The 17126-nt window shown below is 37.5% G+C and overlaps 2 protein-coding genes across 6 annotated transcripts in view; one reads left to right on the top strand and one right to left on the bottom strand.

Moving 5' to 3' along the window:
* Positions 1 to 14314, top strand: part of LOC107219923 (aryl hydrocarbon receptor nuclear translocator homolog) — a 27422-nt gene extending 13108 nt beyond the window's left edge. For 4 of the 5 annotated variants that reach the window (XM_015658285.2, XM_015658283.2, XM_046733865.1 and 1 more), the window contains 9 exons: positions 4172 to 4332; positions 8008 to 8328; positions 9541 to 9744; positions 10198 to 10392; positions 11318 to 11476; positions 11543 to 11851; positions 11976 to 12157; positions 12241 to 12388; positions 13161 to 14314. In XM_015658285.2, coding sequence (XP_015513771.1) covers positions 4172 to 4332; positions 8008 to 8328; positions 9541 to 9744; positions 10198 to 10392; positions 11318 to 11476; positions 11543 to 11851; positions 11976 to 12157; positions 12241 to 12388; positions 13161 to 13387 — 1906 coding nt within the window. In that variant the 3' untranslated portion in view covers positions 13388 to 14314. The remainder of the gene's footprint in view (positions 1 to 4171; positions 4333 to 8007; positions 8329 to 9540; positions 9745 to 10197; positions 10393 to 11317; positions 11477 to 11542; positions 11852 to 11975; positions 12158 to 12240; positions 12389 to 13160) is intronic. The other variant, XM_015658284.2, reaches the window with a different exon arrangement.
* LOC107219929 (U3 small nucleolar ribonucleoprotein protein MPP10) lies at positions 13830 to 17126 on the bottom strand. The gene is made up of 4 exons (XM_015658297.2): positions 16893 to 17126; positions 15128 to 16475; positions 14901 to 15009; positions 13830 to 14814 (listed from the first exon to the last, which is right to left on the bottom strand). Exons 1-4 carry the CDS (start codon positions 16967 to 16969, stop codon positions 14441 to 14443), a joined length of 1908 nt encoding a protein of 635 aa, XP_015513783.1. The 5' UTR covers positions 16970 to 17126; the 3' UTR covers positions 13830 to 14440.

Genomic DNA, 17126 nt, shown 5'->3' with positions numbered 1-17126 from the left:
CGCGTACCTGTATATCAGCAATCAGCATTAACGATGCCACCGAAGCGAATACACTTAAATACCTGTTTTATCGAAATGGGGACAAGAAAAGAAACTGCGTTAATTATAAATTCTACATATGATGTCGGATATGCATCGTTGTTTGCCAGTCATCATTTTCAGACCTAAAAGTAAGGCTTCGTTTCATGACTATCATTCTCTTCGTTCCTTTTTACTTTATTGCTTTGAAATCTGTGTATATATATATATATATATATATATATATATACATGTATACAAGAGAATGAAAGAAAAAAATGTACTGCCACATGGAAAACACATAATTCTATTATACATTATTATACATTAATTTTTTACAACAATGAATACCGTTAAAAATAATAATGGAAACGTAGGCGATTATTGAGGAAGTGGGTGGAAGAAGATTCGCAGCTCAGCAAATAGCAGGCTAAACAGTGGGTCCCCTATTTCTCTGAAAGTATCCTATATTTTTTTTTTTTTCTTCCCCTACGAGCACTCCGAAACATCAATTTCCACCTAAAACCCCCGTATTTGTGCCAGACAGTTGCATTTTTGCATAAGCTAAACTGGGATGGAAAAGTCAATCGATGCGTGAAAACAATGTTTACACTTTCAACTTAATATAGGAACAAATAAATATACACCGAATCTCAAAACTTTCTTACATTTCACAAAACCATCATTTTTACAGCTTAATTTGAGTGTTATTATCTACGGGTGACGTGTGCTCACCCTAAATTATTTTATTGCTACATCTAAATGGAATTATAAACATTGTTCTTAACCATCCGTTCCCACTGTTACTTTTTAATACGCGGTTCCCACTGTGGACACTGTAGTGCTCGGATGTTATTTCGCAGAGAATTCTCCGTCAAAGAATTTAAAAAAAAAAACAACTCGTATACAGACGTATACGTATACGTATTTTGTACTCCAATAGGTTTTGGATCCAAATCTTTTGCTAATTCTTTCAAAAAACAATTCTTAAACTTAACTACAATGAGAGCTTTGCTATATCCGCTTAGCACTAAATTAAGCATGAAATTGAGTTGTTTCATCAATTTTAGTTTATGAAAAAAAAAAAAAATAATAATTACGAAACATCGAAAATTTCAATGCATCTTATATTCAAAATTTTAATGCCCCTGCGGCACGCGTTAATATTATCCGAAAATTTTTATAGTCACAGGTGATTTTTTTTCTTCTATATTACGAACATATTTTTGTCATGCAATCGAAGCAAATCCAAGATAACTGACACCCTAGTGTGTACCTAATTTTGCTCTATTTGCTCAGTAATGTGAAAAAATATTGGAACCCTAATTTCCCCCCTATTTCTCCTAAAATTACCTGGCTTTAGGACTTCGAAGCCTGAAGTGACTATGTGAGGATCGCGCGAAGAAGCAGATAAATACTTCGGCATACAATGCTTGTTCTATTCTTCTCTTCTCGGGACCGAGAAGATGCTCGTCTCGGTGGAAGCACAGGCTGCTGGAGAGGCTGCATGCAGACGCTAGTATGCGTGACCTCTGACCCATGCAGCCCGATCCTCCCGGGCTCGCTTCATCCTTGCTGATTTTGCTTCGACCGAAGAAGGATAAACCCTACCGCAAAAGACCTGCAGTACCCTCTTCGTATACACGTTTTAAACTTACCCACAGACGTTCTTCTTCTTGTCTATTAGTGTAGTTCAGCACATACTTATGCACATACACACATGTATCTATATCGCCTGTTAACGTACGGGGCATTCCGTGCCAATTGAATTTTAGCGACCCATTGAAGAGATTGGTTGACAAAAAAATGGATGCTTTTTAATAATTTTACTACGTGATGGTTATAGGTTGAGCACGTTTATCAAATTATTAGATTCGTGAATGCGAAGATCTATTTGAACATGAAAAATACCGGGATTATAAACAAAAGCTTGGTATCGATACTTTACTTCAAATTGCTTGTAATTTTAAACATCTATAGTAGTAAGATTTATTCGATTTCACTCTACGGTATGTCAATTTTATTTTACACAACATTTTCTACTGAGTCACTGAAACGGATTTTCTTTTTACTCGGTAGTCAGGTAATACATAGGTATGGCCATTCCTTACGATTAGTTGATCATAACCAATATCCGTGCAATTTTCTAATATCAAATAGTTAATAATACCAACTGAAATACAAAAAATAAACGAACAAAAGGAAACATTGTAGAGTGGAATGGAACAAATATAATGAATTTTCAACAATTTTGAAACGATTCAAAACGAAGCATCGACATCTACGCTTTTACTTTATAATTGCCTTGTTTTCTATTTCTTTATTTGTAAGAAGATCTTCGTAGCTTATTAATATAATAATTTTATAAATACTCAATGTACCACTTTATGGTAATGAAATTAATTAATAAAAACTTTATTTTTATGTTTGTCATCAATTGCTGATTAACCGTACGGATTTGTGTAAAACAATTTATGTAAATTACTCTGCGGGTGTAATTTCGTTGTCACTCGTGCAAGTATTTTTTCTCCCTACTATGCTGACAATGAGTCAAATTTACAGGAATTTGTATAACGACATTAGTCACGCTTGATACTCTGATGTGTAAAAGTAAATGAAGCAACACAACTTCGTTTTCCCAGCCCATAAATCGATGGTTCAAAATAAGCACCGTCAAAAGAGGGAAAGAAATACTGTAAAATCTGTACCGTATAACTAAGAAAAATTTGACTTCAGTTTTCAGTTATGGGACGCAAACGTGTTGTCGATTCGGTGTGGAATGTACCGTATAAGTATATCCCATCGAACACCTAATGTACCTGCAACGTGGCTTCTTCCTCTTTTTCTGCTTCTTCTTCTTCTTCAAGGCTCGCGAGAGCTGCTGCTGCTGCTTCTCTCTCTCTGCCTCTTTAAATTGCAAAGATAGCCGGGCATTACGCAAATCAGATGCGCTTCGGAGGTACACACATGCACTGACTCTTTACGTACGTGCGTCATACGTGTGCAACCACACAAACACACGTATGCCGAGGTACACTCTTCGCCCTGCGTCGAAACAGAGGATCGGGTCAAAGGGCGGGCAGACTCTGCGCGGGGAACGCGATCACTACGGTTTCTTTCTTTTTTTAGTAATTTTTTTTTTTTAGTATTCGACGAGATACTTCAAAGCTTTATCACTGCAGATATTTACCTATCCTACCTTTGTATTCAGTTACAGTACGCAGTATGCCTAATAATATGCAATATGGCATGGCGGTGATCGACAGTTGAAAATGAACCTTCATCGTCGTCTTGTTTCCGAGCTATAATGAGAAAACCCTCATGCAACTGATGAAATTTTTCATCGAACACCCGAATCAATCATTGGTCCGACTTTTTCAGGCTTTATAGGTTTAGTTGTCTTCGGGATCTGATGAGGGAGGATCTCCAACCAGCTGAGGCACCGCCTCCTTTAATTCATACTCGTTCCCGTCACAGTAATAGTGTGTGGTTATCGGCTGGGTTTTACCTAATTCCCAAATCTGTTTACGTCTACACGTGTAGCACATATACGAAATTCGGTTAATAATCATACATTGCTATTTTGTCGCGAACGAGTATGAATAAAACGGAGAGGAAAATTCACCCTGTATATTACATCAACGTAATTCGGTCAACCAGTAACGAACAAAGAAATTCACGTACCACAGTTACATAGCGACGGTTTCTTGAAAAAAATGTATGCTTAAAAGTTACAGCTTGAAAGCAAAATCGAAAGTAATTCCATTGAAATGATTCACTTTTTGCACCGACGAAAAAGTGTTCTTTTACTTTTTAGTACCAATATTGTGTGTATAAGATTTTTTCAGGTTGAAAATTAATTGATCCGATTACAATGAACTTTTAGAGAAATAGAAAAACAAATCGGTGAACAACAGATTAAAAAACTATATGATGAGAAAACTTCAGATGGCTAAAAATTGAACAAATAAGTGATCAAGCTGGATCGAAAGAATCTTGCAGAAATCTTTAAATTAGACAAATTGTTCCTTGATTATTGATTCTATTCGTTACTCGGGCGAGAAAAATGTTTCTTAGGTGTGGAAAAAAAAATGCCGATAAAATTGACTTGATAAAGTGGTGTATAATTGAGCTTTATTTCGTGTTCTTTCAGCCGGGAAAATCATTGTGAGATTGAACGTCGTAGGAGAAACAAGATGACCGCGTACATCACCGAGCTTTCGGACATGGTGCCAACGTGTTCGGCTCTTGCTCGTAAACCGGACAAGCTAACGATCCTTAGGATGGCCGTTGCCCACATGAAGGCGTTAAGGGGTGAGTTTTAATCGAGGGTAATAAATAACTATCATATCATATACCATTATAAGTGGGTGAAATTGAAAGAAAGGTTGAAAAAGCATAATATAAGAAGTTTGTACACATGAAAGAATTGGCTATCACTTTGCTTTGAGGAAATATAAAAATGTATCCTAATACGATACTGTAGTCAGTCTTTACCGACCGAGTAAAATACCAATTTTTTTTTATTATTGCCAAATCTACGCAGCACCGAAGTAAAAATGCTGAAGTCAGCGCGATTCTACATGCAATGCTGAACAAGAAATATTCAAAAAGTATTTTGTTTCACGTAGGAAGCTAGACCAAATATATTCCTACACTCAATGGTAATTTAATTGAAGGAATACGTTTCTCAGCATCATTCTTGTGTGAAACAAAACTGTTTTTTTGGCATTCGTATTCGGCATTGTATGTACTGCGCTGCTGCGGATTTTTCACATCAGTGATACGTACACTTTGACAATAGTAAATATGTATAAGTGACATTTATCGCCGTCGGCAAAGACTGACTATAGCATGCTCTTAATATGCTTAGTAGACTCATTGTTTCATCCGATATTGATATTTTAGCTTTTCTTTACGTTACTTCTGAGGTAACAACACTGCATCGACTCGCAGTCAGTCGAACGATGCAACGTATGTAGTCGCTGGTAAGTTATCGCATCGGCCTTGAAAAAAAAAAAAACGGAGACCTAATTATACATATGTATACAATATTGTATGTGTAAATATATCTGAGAGATAAGAAAATCAGCGATACGTCACGTCATTCCCGCGAAATATGACAACTTTTATCATGTTTCTTATTTTAACATTTTTTTCCGACCACCTTTATGTTTTGGTTTCTTTTTTTCTCCTTTCAATAATCTAGTGACGATCGTATTTGCGCATTTTTACGAGCCCCGTGAGCTTCAGATCGTCATAAATATGCGTATAAAAAAATTTCTTCAAACTTTATATTCAAACTGTATATCGAATTGTTTCTTCCGTTCAACCATTCTTTTATACGGATAGAACACTTGCAAAGCTAAAAATTTCAGTGCCTAAGCAAAGAGGAAAGAAAATTAATAAATAATCTTCAGTTATATAATTTATAATAACACTTGATCAAAAAATAAAGGATTTACATCCGAGGCGAAACTCTCTGGCAATCGAAAAATCTCTATTCGTCGGCTCGCAATGTGGTGATGTGCAGCGGATTAGCTCGAAGCACTTCGTATGTCCTGCCTCTTACTTTTCATCCTTCTCTTCGACGTCGTCGTCGTTTCCGTACCCATAATACAGTCGTTCGTCAGGGCATTCGTATGCCAACAACGAATTCCTCCAGGATCGCCGTTCCGTCTCTTGACTCAGTCACTCGTTATTTCTCGCTGACTACCTATTTACGTTACATTCACTGACATGTACATACGTGTAAGTTTGCCGGAGGAATTTATAAAAATCTTACCTGAAAGAAAGAAAAAAAGAAAAATGGAGTGGAAAAATGTTTTACGCTGCAAAAGCAGAGTGTAGAACAAAAAATACCAAACATTACCTTACTTGTTTTTTTCGAACCACTTTCTCTCTGTTATAGTTCGTTTCTTCGGTTCTTCTTCAACTTTGAAAGAGAGTGATTCACTAATTTTTTCTACAACGAGTAAGAAAAAACTCATGTTTTGAATACAAAAGTAACAGAGATGGCAAACTGCAACGTTGAGTGAAATCTTTTGTAATCGTGTCAAATATTTCAATATACACGATGTTTAAATTGTGGAAATATAGCTAAATATTTGAGAATCCCGTGAATTGACGTCAAGAAGCCGTCAGATAGCGCAATTCTTATAGTTGCAGTATCGAGAAACCTTTTCGTTTCATGCCGAGAATAGCACCAGAAAATTTATTCCTGAAATTAATTGTAGTTCTTCAATTACGGGACAACATTTTCTCGTGTTATTGTTCGGAGAAACGAACATTTTCTTTTTTCATTTATACCTGTGTTTGGCTATCGATAGAATATTGCGATGGGTGTAACTTTTTCGCTTCAACAATTCGCATTGTCTTTAACAATGGTAAAAATAAGGGACGCTTTACTCGGTCGGTAAAGACTGTCTTATAGTACCATCTCAATGAAGTAGAAGACTCTATACGCATAACGAGAAAACATTCGTTATTCTTTGCAGTTTCTTACGTCGTCCGGCATATCGTATTCTTCTCCATCTCCACGTCCTCCTTCGCTTGTTCATAGCCTGCACGTCATATAATCTCAGCAGGGAAGAACGCGTGTCTACGCACACATCGACGCGTAACGTTCGTTCGTATTTACTTGGAGAAATTTGTATTCAACCGCCGATGTTAACTCGTTGGTATTATAAGAGAAAGAGCTCTGGCTATAAACAATACGACACTTCCACCACCACCGACGCGATGACGCCGAAGAGGACGACGGCGGTATGTCCATCTCCCCCGTCTCCTCCTCCTCGAACCGCTGCCGAGGCACCGGAAGCGTGTATCGTGCTTTCTGCATTCGATATGATCATGCTAGGGAGAGGAGAGAAGAAAATTTTCCTTTCGTACGCCATTTATTTCCTTATTTTCGGCTTTTTTCATTCCTCCTTGTTTCGAAGAGCTTGAATCTTTGTTCAAACGTATCCACACTGGGAGTTTTTCGTGAAACGAAACACCCAACGCCGGCGGATAGGCAACCGAAGCTACAATTTGCGCTTCTACATATTCAAAACGTAGGTTTGGTTGCCTATCTACCGGCGGTAAGACAGTCAGGTTCACGGAATTCTCCCGGTATGTATAATATCGTTAGGGACGCTGACTCTTATTCCCGGTATCCTTCTACGATGTTCCATCGGCATACACACCGCATAAGATCAGATCTCGTGACCGCAACAACGGCAGCCTGCACAGATATTCCCCTCAACTCGAACGAGATCTTCCTCTTGATAGGGGGCGAAAGTCGCGACAGTCTACGCGCCGTATTTTCTACCGTCGAATACTAATTATTCGACCTTTTTTTCTATGAAGCATCCACGTGTCGTGCACGCGTAGAGATTCACATCTGAACCGAAAATCTTTTCTTCGCAGAGGGGGAAAAAAAAAACGGATCATAAAATTCAAAGCGCGTAGAGGCCAAATTGGTTTATTCATCCATTTGAGGGGGAAAAAACGTATCATTTTTTTACGACAATGTAGAGCATGAACATTTGTAAAATTGAATTGAAAAAATTTCATCCACTTGTTTATTTGGAAAATCTACAACATTCCCCCAAGCTGTCAATTAAGTATGTCAAAATGATGTACACTGATGACGATTAAAAAGATTACAAAGATTACACAAAGATTGTAAATAGTATAACGAATTATTTGGGATAACAAAGATTGCAAGTGGTTGCAAATGTTACCAGGATTTCGAGGATTATGAAGTAACACAGAATACAAATGATTACAAAACAATTACAAAGATTGCGTGAGGAATGCAGAGGGATTAAAAGTCATGAAGAATACAAAATTGTTACAAAAGATTACAAAGAATTGTAGCGATTACAGCAGATATGTACACCATATTCCAACAATAATTTAAACCCTCCCACCCACCATCCGCCCGTCCCGTCGAGAAAAAAAGAAACCTAACTGAACTCTTCCCTAACTTTTTTCTTTTTTCAGGGACCGGTAACACCAGCACCGACGGTACTTACAAGCCGTCCTTCCTAACGGATCAGGAACTAAAACACCTGATCCTTGAGGCAGCGGACGGTTTCCTCTTTGTCGTGAGCTGTGAAACGGGACGGATAATATACGTGTCCGATTCAGTTGCGCCTGTACTGAATTACTCTCAGAGCGAATGGTATGGTACGAGCTTTTACAGCCAAGTACACCCCGACGATGCTGAGAAAGTACGGGAGCAGCTGAGCGCTGCGGAACCGCAGCACGCCGGTAGGGTCCTCGACCTCAAGACCGGGACCGTCAAGAAGGAGGGACACCAATGTGAGTTTCATTTTTGATCAGTGGCGCGTTTTCCGTGTTTGGATGTGTTGAATTCTAAGAAGAATGAGAAAACATTTTTCATATTCTGATTTCTCTGCTTTTCAGAGAAAAAATGGAACAAGAAAAGTTACTCGAGTTTTCATTGAATTCATCCACATTTTGGGATCTAAAAAATCTCCGACCTTTTTCATGTGTGTTATCAATTTTTTGTTCAACCACGTCTCGAGAATGATTGAACGGATTTTTATGGTTTTGGTCCTAATCGGCCGAGACTCTTTTTAAATCGAAGTCGATTAGGTTTTGAATTTTTTCGGTTCAGTAGTTTTGAGTTATTCAAATATATGATGAGAAAAATAATCAATTGATATCTCAAGAACGGACTTACGGATATTGATGATTTTTGTTTCAACCTATGCGGTTCATTTGAACTTAGAATTGATTAGATTTTAGAAATGGTTGATTCGGTAATCTTCGGTTTGTTTGAATACAATTTTTTTTTTTTTAATCCGTATGACATCTCGAAAAGGGATCGAGAATTTTGAATTCGATTGATCCCTAGATTCCAAGTTATTTAAATATCAAAATTTAAAAGAAAACATTATATTCAGTTATGTTTTTTGAGCTCCAAATGCATCCGAACCGCAAGTTCATTTAGGGCTCAGACTATTTGCACACTTCAATTTTTAAACAGCTGACTTTTATTTTTCTTGGCAGTACTGGTAAATTTTTTTTTGAGCAAACATGGTGTTTTTTACTCTTAAGTATAGAACCCAGATCACACAAGTGCTTCTACATATTATTAGTTTTCGCCGAAATCACATGATGTAGAATGCTCATCCTTTATTTCTATAATCCAAATAACTCTACGGGCCCCAATGATAGAACAGTTAACTCATGTGTATATGAATAGAAGACAATTGCTTTATTATCGGGGTCGGCAGAGTTACATGGATTATAATCGTCACGCCAAAGTTAGGTCTTTAATAATCAACCTCTCTAAAGTTGAGTGAATTTTATTAGAGACCATCGACATAAATGTTACTTCAACGGATTTGTTTGTAAAATACTAGTAATCTGCGGTAAAAAGACTTAGTTGATCAAATATTCGATTGCAACACAATAGTCTTCTGAGTACTATTTTTTACAACGTTCGTACATAATCTCGGCAAAAATTCAACCGTTTTATCATTTCAACTCTTACTTGAATTTCAGCATCCATGAGACTTTGCATGGGCTCTAGGAGGGGCTTCATTTGTCGTATGAAAGTTGGAAGCCTTCAGACAAGCGGTGACATGGCCGCGGCACATGGTTTGCACCGTCTTAAGCAGAGAAACTCTTTGGGACCACCCGCAAGAGACGGTCAAAGTTATGCAGTAGTACACTGCACTGGTTACATTAAAAACTGGCCCCCAACCGGTGAGTATGATGGGCAGTGGAAAGTGAAGTTGGCCCATTTATCTGAACCTACGTTTCTTAATTATGTCTGCAGGGTGGTCACAGCAAGGCAATTCAGTTTCTCGATTTTCGGTTTTCACAAAGAGAAACAATAAAGAAAAAAATTAGTCAATGTGTTGTTTTCTTCGGGCAATGAATATTTGGTAGAAAATCATATCTTAGGATGTCGAACTTTTTGATACTTGCTTTCATTGTCAATAATTACGCTTAATCGAAACATGTTTCTTTCAATACCTAATAATCACTGGTTTATTTTTATTCACGAAAATACTGCATTTACATCTGAATGAAAGGACAGTTATTTTTTTTTTTTTTCACTTATATCTGTGACCACTCTCTACATGTACATATAATTAAGTTTGTTAAGTTTTCGATGGTGGACCTGGGTACCTAACAGGCTCTTTTAAATCGTAGGTGATTTTGTTTCCCCGTGTGTACCAGGTGTGGGTATAGGTGACAGGGGTCAGGGTGGGGGAGTTCCAGGGGCACCTGATGGAGTCGTTGGTGACGACAGCGGCTCGTCACACTGCTGCTTAGTAGCCATCGGACGTCTTCAGGTCACAAGCACACCAAATACCAGTGATTTAACTGGTTCAAACAGTAACAATGGTGAGATGCTACTTTATCTTGTTTAAATAACATTAACACACTGAAGGAATGCTTATCTGTTTCTTTAAAATCACAGAAGTAGAAAAAATCTATTTAAGATATTAATCCCCATCATATAGACTATAAAAAAGTCTCAATCAGTACGGACTGGGTGAGGAATACTCGGTAAAACTTCAGTCATTTAGATCGTTTGGCTTGAATTGGTCAGTTGAAACTGTTCTCTTTTTTTTCTCACAACATATCTTTTCAAAGTGCTCTTTCCACACAGGCTTATCGTATTGTAAGCATTTATAACGCGTTTTATGGTCGGGAGAAGAAGGGCACAAGTTGCATCATTTGGTTTTCGCTATCTTATTATCGGCCAATTCATGCTGGATATCCTATTCCTCTGGCATATCACTAGGCTTTAAAACATCCTCAATTGAATTTCGCAATTTGAGATGTCGAGTGGGTATAACCAGTCTCCTAACTAAGGTTTTACAAGTTTTAATGATAGTTCTTTGATAAATTTGTTTCTTTGTATGGCTGTTTTTTTCATTCAAATTACATGAAATGAAACTATTTACACTAGCTTGATCCAGCATACCATACAACATTCTTACAGGCCATCTAAACGATTTCTTAGCCGTTTTATACTGATGGCATTTCTGGTCAAAACTATCAATGCATTTCGAAATGACGATGCATTTTTAGAAAAAATCGTTATCTCCCAACTTTAGTATAGTTAGATATGCAGTAAGCCATAATAATGCCAGATATCTTCATGCTTTGCAAACTAAACTGCTTTAAAGTCATTCTGGAGTTGCGAAATAGAGATTTGTTTTTTCAATATTTCATTGTGTCAACATTAATACCTTCGATATCGTTGGAAACTTCAATCGCTAAAACTGACTGTCATCCAATGGTGAATTTCTCTGTACTACAGAATTCATCTCCCGTCATTCAGCTGAAGGAAAATTCACTTTTGTCGATCAGAGGGTCGGTGGAATCCTGGGATACACGCCATCTGAGCTCCTCGGACATCCCTGCTACGATTTTTTTCACCCTGAAGACCTGACGCACATGAGGGAAAGCTTTGAGCAAGGTAAATAAAACTTAGGAAAAAAATGGTCGAAACTTTTTGTTGACCGTGTTTTTTCTTATATCACAGTACTGAAACTAAAGGGCCAAGTTATGTCGGTGATGTATCGATTTCGGGCGAAAAATCGGGACTGGGTTTGGCTCAGAACGTCCGCCTTTGCGTTTCTCAACCCTTACACGGATGAAGTCGAGTACATAGTCTGCACGAACACAACGGCCAAATCCTTGCACCCTGGTGGTGAGGGACAAACCGAAGGAGAGAATGTCTCTGGTTATGGACAACCTAGTCTTGACTACAGCGTCCACAGACATCCTGCCAGAGAGGCTATTTACCCAGCCCATCAAATGATGCAGCATCCTGCGACAGTTGCTACTGCAGGTATGGTATCTTATAACTTGATTTTCCACCTGTCATGAAATTCTTTGTCAAGTGCCGCAAAACCTGAATGTCGCCAAACGAATTTTGACCAAGTTATCACTTCATCTCGGTCACCTACTTACAGGACCCCAACAAGCAAGACCATCCAGTGCTCAAAACGTTTACCAGGGATATGAAACGACCCAGTCACCAATAGCCTATGGATCCCCCGGTCAGCAGAGCACCTCCTCCTCGGTTCTAAATCGTATACCAAAACCGGCAAACACATCGCCGACTCCCGTTCAGCAAGCCTGGACACTCAGACAGGTAAATATCAACGGTGCAATTATTGTTCCGCATCAGGTCCTGTCAGGAATTGTCTCATTCAATGCCACCCTATTCTTTTATAGCAACAACCTGTCACCGAAGGCTACCAGTATAACCACCAGTTAAGTCCGTCGAGATCTCCAAGTGGTCCAACTTATACTCAGCTTAGTAGTGGAGCTCGAACACCTGCGGCGTCTTACCACGCGGTTACAACAGTTCCGAACAATCCGGGTAAGTCAACGTGTGGTAGGGTTAATGATTAAATTTATTCGATTAACAGGGCTTATACCAGTAGGTGCCTAAAAAAGTGAGTGAATTCTAAGAATTTATATCTTGACAATCAATCATTCAATTCGATTGGGGATCGTTTTATTCAAGAGTATGCAGGTTGAGCTTCATTTAAATACAATTTTTATTAGAATCAATTATTAGGAACTATTGTTATTGACAATAACGTCAACTCTTTCGCTCATTGACACCTTTTGTGGTCCTCACGATAGCTCAAAAATGGCTCAACCAATTTACTTCAACTTGGAGCTGACATTCTTGGACAGTTTATTCTTTTCGCCACAATCCTATTTCTTTCTATCATCATATTATTATGTTAACTAAACTTAAAAAGAGTGGTAAATTTTTTTTTGTGAAAAATTATATTCCAACTTTAAACGTTTCTTGTTCCGTTGAGAACAAAAAATTTTGGATTCCGGAAGAGAAGATAAACTCGCCGCGAAAACTCTCCAAATTTGAGGTACCAAAACTACCACTGAGCGAAATGTTTGAATTTAGTATCAATAACAATGCTTTCTGTTAATAGATCATAATTAAAAAAAAGACCTCAATGAATCTCGATCTACATACTTTTAAATTACATAAACCATGATCAAATTGAAAATCGATAGCAGAAATTTGAATTCTCGAAATTCCCCCGCTTTTTGAGCCGTTTACTCGTATACGTAGGTATACCCCCCCAGCAATTGATTTTTTTATTTGATCATCATTTTAGGCATGTGGGGCTGGCAAGGCCAGCAGCATCAAGGGCCGCATCAAGCACAGCAGGACGGTGGACAGGCGGGTGCACCGGTCGCTAATCAAGGCCAGGGTCCTCACCCCTCGCAAGGAGGTCCAGGAGCGCAGCCTCAGGAGTTATCGGACATGTTACAGATGTTACAGGACCAAGGCGGAGCCCCTGGTTTTGAGGAGCTCAATATGTTCAATACTAATTTCGAGTAGGAAGGGGGGCAGGGGAAATCTTGGTGGTAGAAAAATAACTAATTAATATAACTATTATTGATATTGTATTTTTCCACCTTCGATATTAATCCCTTTTATTGATATTTTTACTCAGCCCTTACCATCCTTCCTGATCTTAATACTTTCAATTTAGAAAAGAAACAAAGTAAATAAAATTTAACAAAATTAAGCGAAGTCAAATAAGGATAGTTAATACGCAGAATTTCCAATTTCTACTTGGAATGGTATTTTAAATATATTTAATTATGTACATTTTATGATCAACTTTGAATCATTGATCGATCCATGTTCCATATACTTATTTGCCAGTGTTCTGGAGAAATTCATTGCAAAAGTGGAAAACTATTTAAAATGAAGAGGAAAAAAATGAAAACTACAAGGAGTTGACAAAAAAAATATTGAAATATTTTTCAAACTTTTCAGAATAGTTACGAATAAGAAATTAAAACTTTTCGACTGCAAGCTTTCATCGTAGATATATATGATAAGGAGTAGCTTAATGAAATTGTTTTTTCATATATTTGTAAACCGTGCAATTACTATAATGTTTTTGATGACAGATATTAGACAAAGACACGACCGTGACAATGTACAAAATTATATAACTCACTCGAAGCTGCTTGTTATTTACAAAATGATGTCATTAATGGATATCAATTTTCTAAGTAATATTTTTTCTTAGATATTAGTAATAACATAGCACATAATTAAATAATTGTAATTATAATAAGACTATCACTTGTGAATTGTTGCATTTGTATATGTTTAGCAATATTTTAGATTGAAAGCAAGAGAGAGATTGAGAAATAACAAAAAAAAGTTTTAAAAAACAAAAAAAAAACCATAGCATATCATAATCGTGAGAAAACGGAAACACTTTTTCACTAATATATGGGGAATACTATACGGAGAAAACTCGTGTTTTAAATTTCATTTATTAATAATAATAATGATGAATACCTCTAATTGTAACTAACGTACTTTAAAAAAATAGTAGAAGAGGAAATTGTTTTAATTATCGACTATACAAGTTCAGAGTTTTAATTTCACCGCGGATAATGCCTTCTTGTCTTTCTTCTTCCGCACATTGCCGTCTTTCGATTTTATATGAAAATTGACTTGATCCTGAAGCTGATCAAAGAATGCTGTGGAAGACTTTGCCGTCTTTCCACTCGTTTCATCTATCTTTGAAATATTACGCTCCTTACTCAAACTGTCAATCATCTTTGCTGCTTTTTCCTTACTGTACTTATTTCCAAGACCAGGTTTCAATTTCCCAACAATCTTTTCCCGCTTTTCTTTAGCTTTCTCTCTGTCTCGTTGATTCAACTTCTTTTGACGCCTTTCACGTTTCATGTCCGTCTCAGTTCTCTCGGCTCTGCCGATCAGGTCGCCACGCGATTTTGCTGTAATGAAACGGAATTGAATAATTTGTAATAGCGAACTTTTTCTGTATTCAGATAGATACTGATTGCTGTATTATATGGTTTACCTTTTATTTCTTCTGGTGCCAATAAAGTTGCATCACTTGTGGCTATCGGAGCTACTTCCTCCATCGTTACAGCAGGAAGGTTGCTAACGATTTTGACGTCAGGCCTGGCCTAAAATAAAATGCGAAAACCATTATCGATACATTATGAATTTGTGAATTCTAATCTGTCTCATTTCGGATCTAACTAGAATTAACAGATGCTGCATCAAGAGAAACTGATGGCTTACCAATTTTGGAGTGTAATGAAAATTGGAAAGAGCGTCAAGTTTGCTGAACAAAGAATGCATCATATTACGAATTTCAATGTGTTCTTTAGGTTCCTCAGTTTCTCGTTCCTCGTTGTCAGGGTTCAACGCTTCCTTTTGTTTCAAGTATTCATTTTCATAAATCTGTGCCAGACTAAGTTTGCTCTTCTCCTGGTCTAACACCAGCTTTTTTTTATATTCCATTGGGGTTTCAACAGGTTTAAATTTCTTCTCAACATCGTCCCAAGCTTTGTCTTTTATTCTCTGCTTTATTATATCCTCTAACTTCAATGTTGTTTCTTCAGTGATCACAGGAGCTGGTCTGGAAGTTATGTCAAACTCAACGTGCTCCTGCAGCAGTGAATCCTGTGGCCTAGATGCAGCATCAACTTCACCCTTTAATTGCCAAGGTTTTTCTGAAATTGCTGCTTCTTCCAATTCCTCTATTTTTCTTCGCAGTCTTTCTTGACGTGTTTCTAGGCTGGATTTTATCTCTGTAGTTCCTTCCTTTTTAGATTCATCTTCCTCTGAACTACTTGAAGCCGATTGATCATTGACACTGAATTTAACGCGTTTCTTATGAGGTTCTGTTGTTTCTTCTTCATCTACAGATAGGTTGGTATCGTTCTCAGATTCTTCATTAAAATGATTGCTCTCAGTCTCAGAGTTTGATTCATCGTTGCTCTGTGGTTGATCAAAGAAATCTTTAAACTTTACTAGTCTTGGGTCAGTTTCGTTGTCTTCGCTTCCATTATCAGAAACATATTCAAATAAGTCGACAGACTCCTCATCGGCATCATCACTGTCTTCTTCATTCGACTTCCCTTTTTGCATTTCTCTTTTATCTTCTTTCGTGAGGTACTCATCCAATTCTTGGAGTTTGAAGAATTTATCATCTACTATCGAGGGCGGTGTTTTTCTTTTGGCCACTCTTTTCGATTTCTTCTTCCTCATCTGCTTCCCCAGTCCTTCTATGTCTAAATTACTTAAGTCGCCGTCACTTAGGTCTGAATCGTAGGAAGATACCTGTTCGCCATCCAAAGATTGATCGAGGCCTGATTTATCATTGCTTTGTTGTTCATCACTCCTCGTTAGCTTGACAGGTAGTTTCAGTCTCTTACCCGCAATCAACGATCTAGAGACTCCTGTCAGAATATGAGGCAATTCTCCTTCATTCTGGAGTTCTAGCTGTTGCCATATTTGCTCAGTATCAAAACCCTCTGTGATTAGCTCTGGCAACGCCTCCGTCATGCGACCAGATTCTTCCTTAGTAAAATCATAAAGGGATTTTATCGTGTGACGGAATTCCAACGATGCACCTGCCTGTATGCTACAAAGATGAAAATTATCGGTGTTAATTGAGCCGAACAATGAAAGGTAATCACTGGCTGCATAAATTATTTGATAAAAATCGTAAGATGAAGATTTTCTTTCTAAATGAATATATTTTACATCTACTTCAATTTCATGGGACTGAAGTTAGTAATGGATAAGTAACGCAACGTTAAAAGAAAAATCGTTTTACAACTTTAAAATGAGTTTGAAAAGTTTCAGATTATAAAATCTGAGTATGCCGACGGTGTTTCAGTGTTCACTGAATTTCAAACAAACCGGGTTTTGCTAGAAGTAGAAGTACAACTTGAAAATAACGTTGAGAACTGCAGCCTCATTCAATTTTAACGTACTCCAGTCGAAATAATTATTGGACCTGTAAAACTACGGTTGTTGGAAATGAATTAGAATTAACCTCAAATAATTTTCAGTTTTCTTGGTGTTTGCTTCTACGACGTTGATGATGTCGTGGAAAACCCTCGAGCTCTTCATGATCGGTGAATAATTCTATACAATAGATAACTTAAACTGCAATAGTTTTTGAATTAAAAGACATTGTCACAACCATGTGGCATTCGAACTACGATTCGAACCTTTAAGAATGCTAGCCACATGCATTCACACTATGCATACTATGGGCATTGGTCAG

The sequence above is a fragment of the Neodiprion lecontei genome, chromosome 3, assembly GCF_021901455.1.
Source record: "Neodiprion lecontei isolate iyNeoLeco1 chromosome 3, iyNeoLeco1.1, whole genome shotgun sequence".
Lineage (NCBI taxonomy): Eukaryota > Metazoa > Arthropoda > Insecta > Hymenoptera > Diprionidae > Neodiprion > Neodiprion lecontei.
The sequence above is the reverse complement of the archived record's forward strand: the minus strand, read 5'-3'. Positions and strand labels throughout refer to the sequence as shown.

Coding starts and splice junctions, on each gene's coding strand:
- LOC107219929 (XM_015658297.2), bottom strand. CDS start 16,969: ATGAAGAGCTCGAGGGTTTTCCACGACATCATCAACGTCGTAGAAGCA. Junction 15,010..15,127: donor TTCATTACACTCCAAAATTG/GTAAGCCATCAG, acceptor ATTTTATTTTAG/GCCAGGCCTGACGTCAAAAT. Junction 14,815..14,900: donor GGCACCAGAAGAAATAAAAG/GTAAACCATATA, acceptor GTTTCATTACAG/CAAAATCGCGTGGCGACCTG.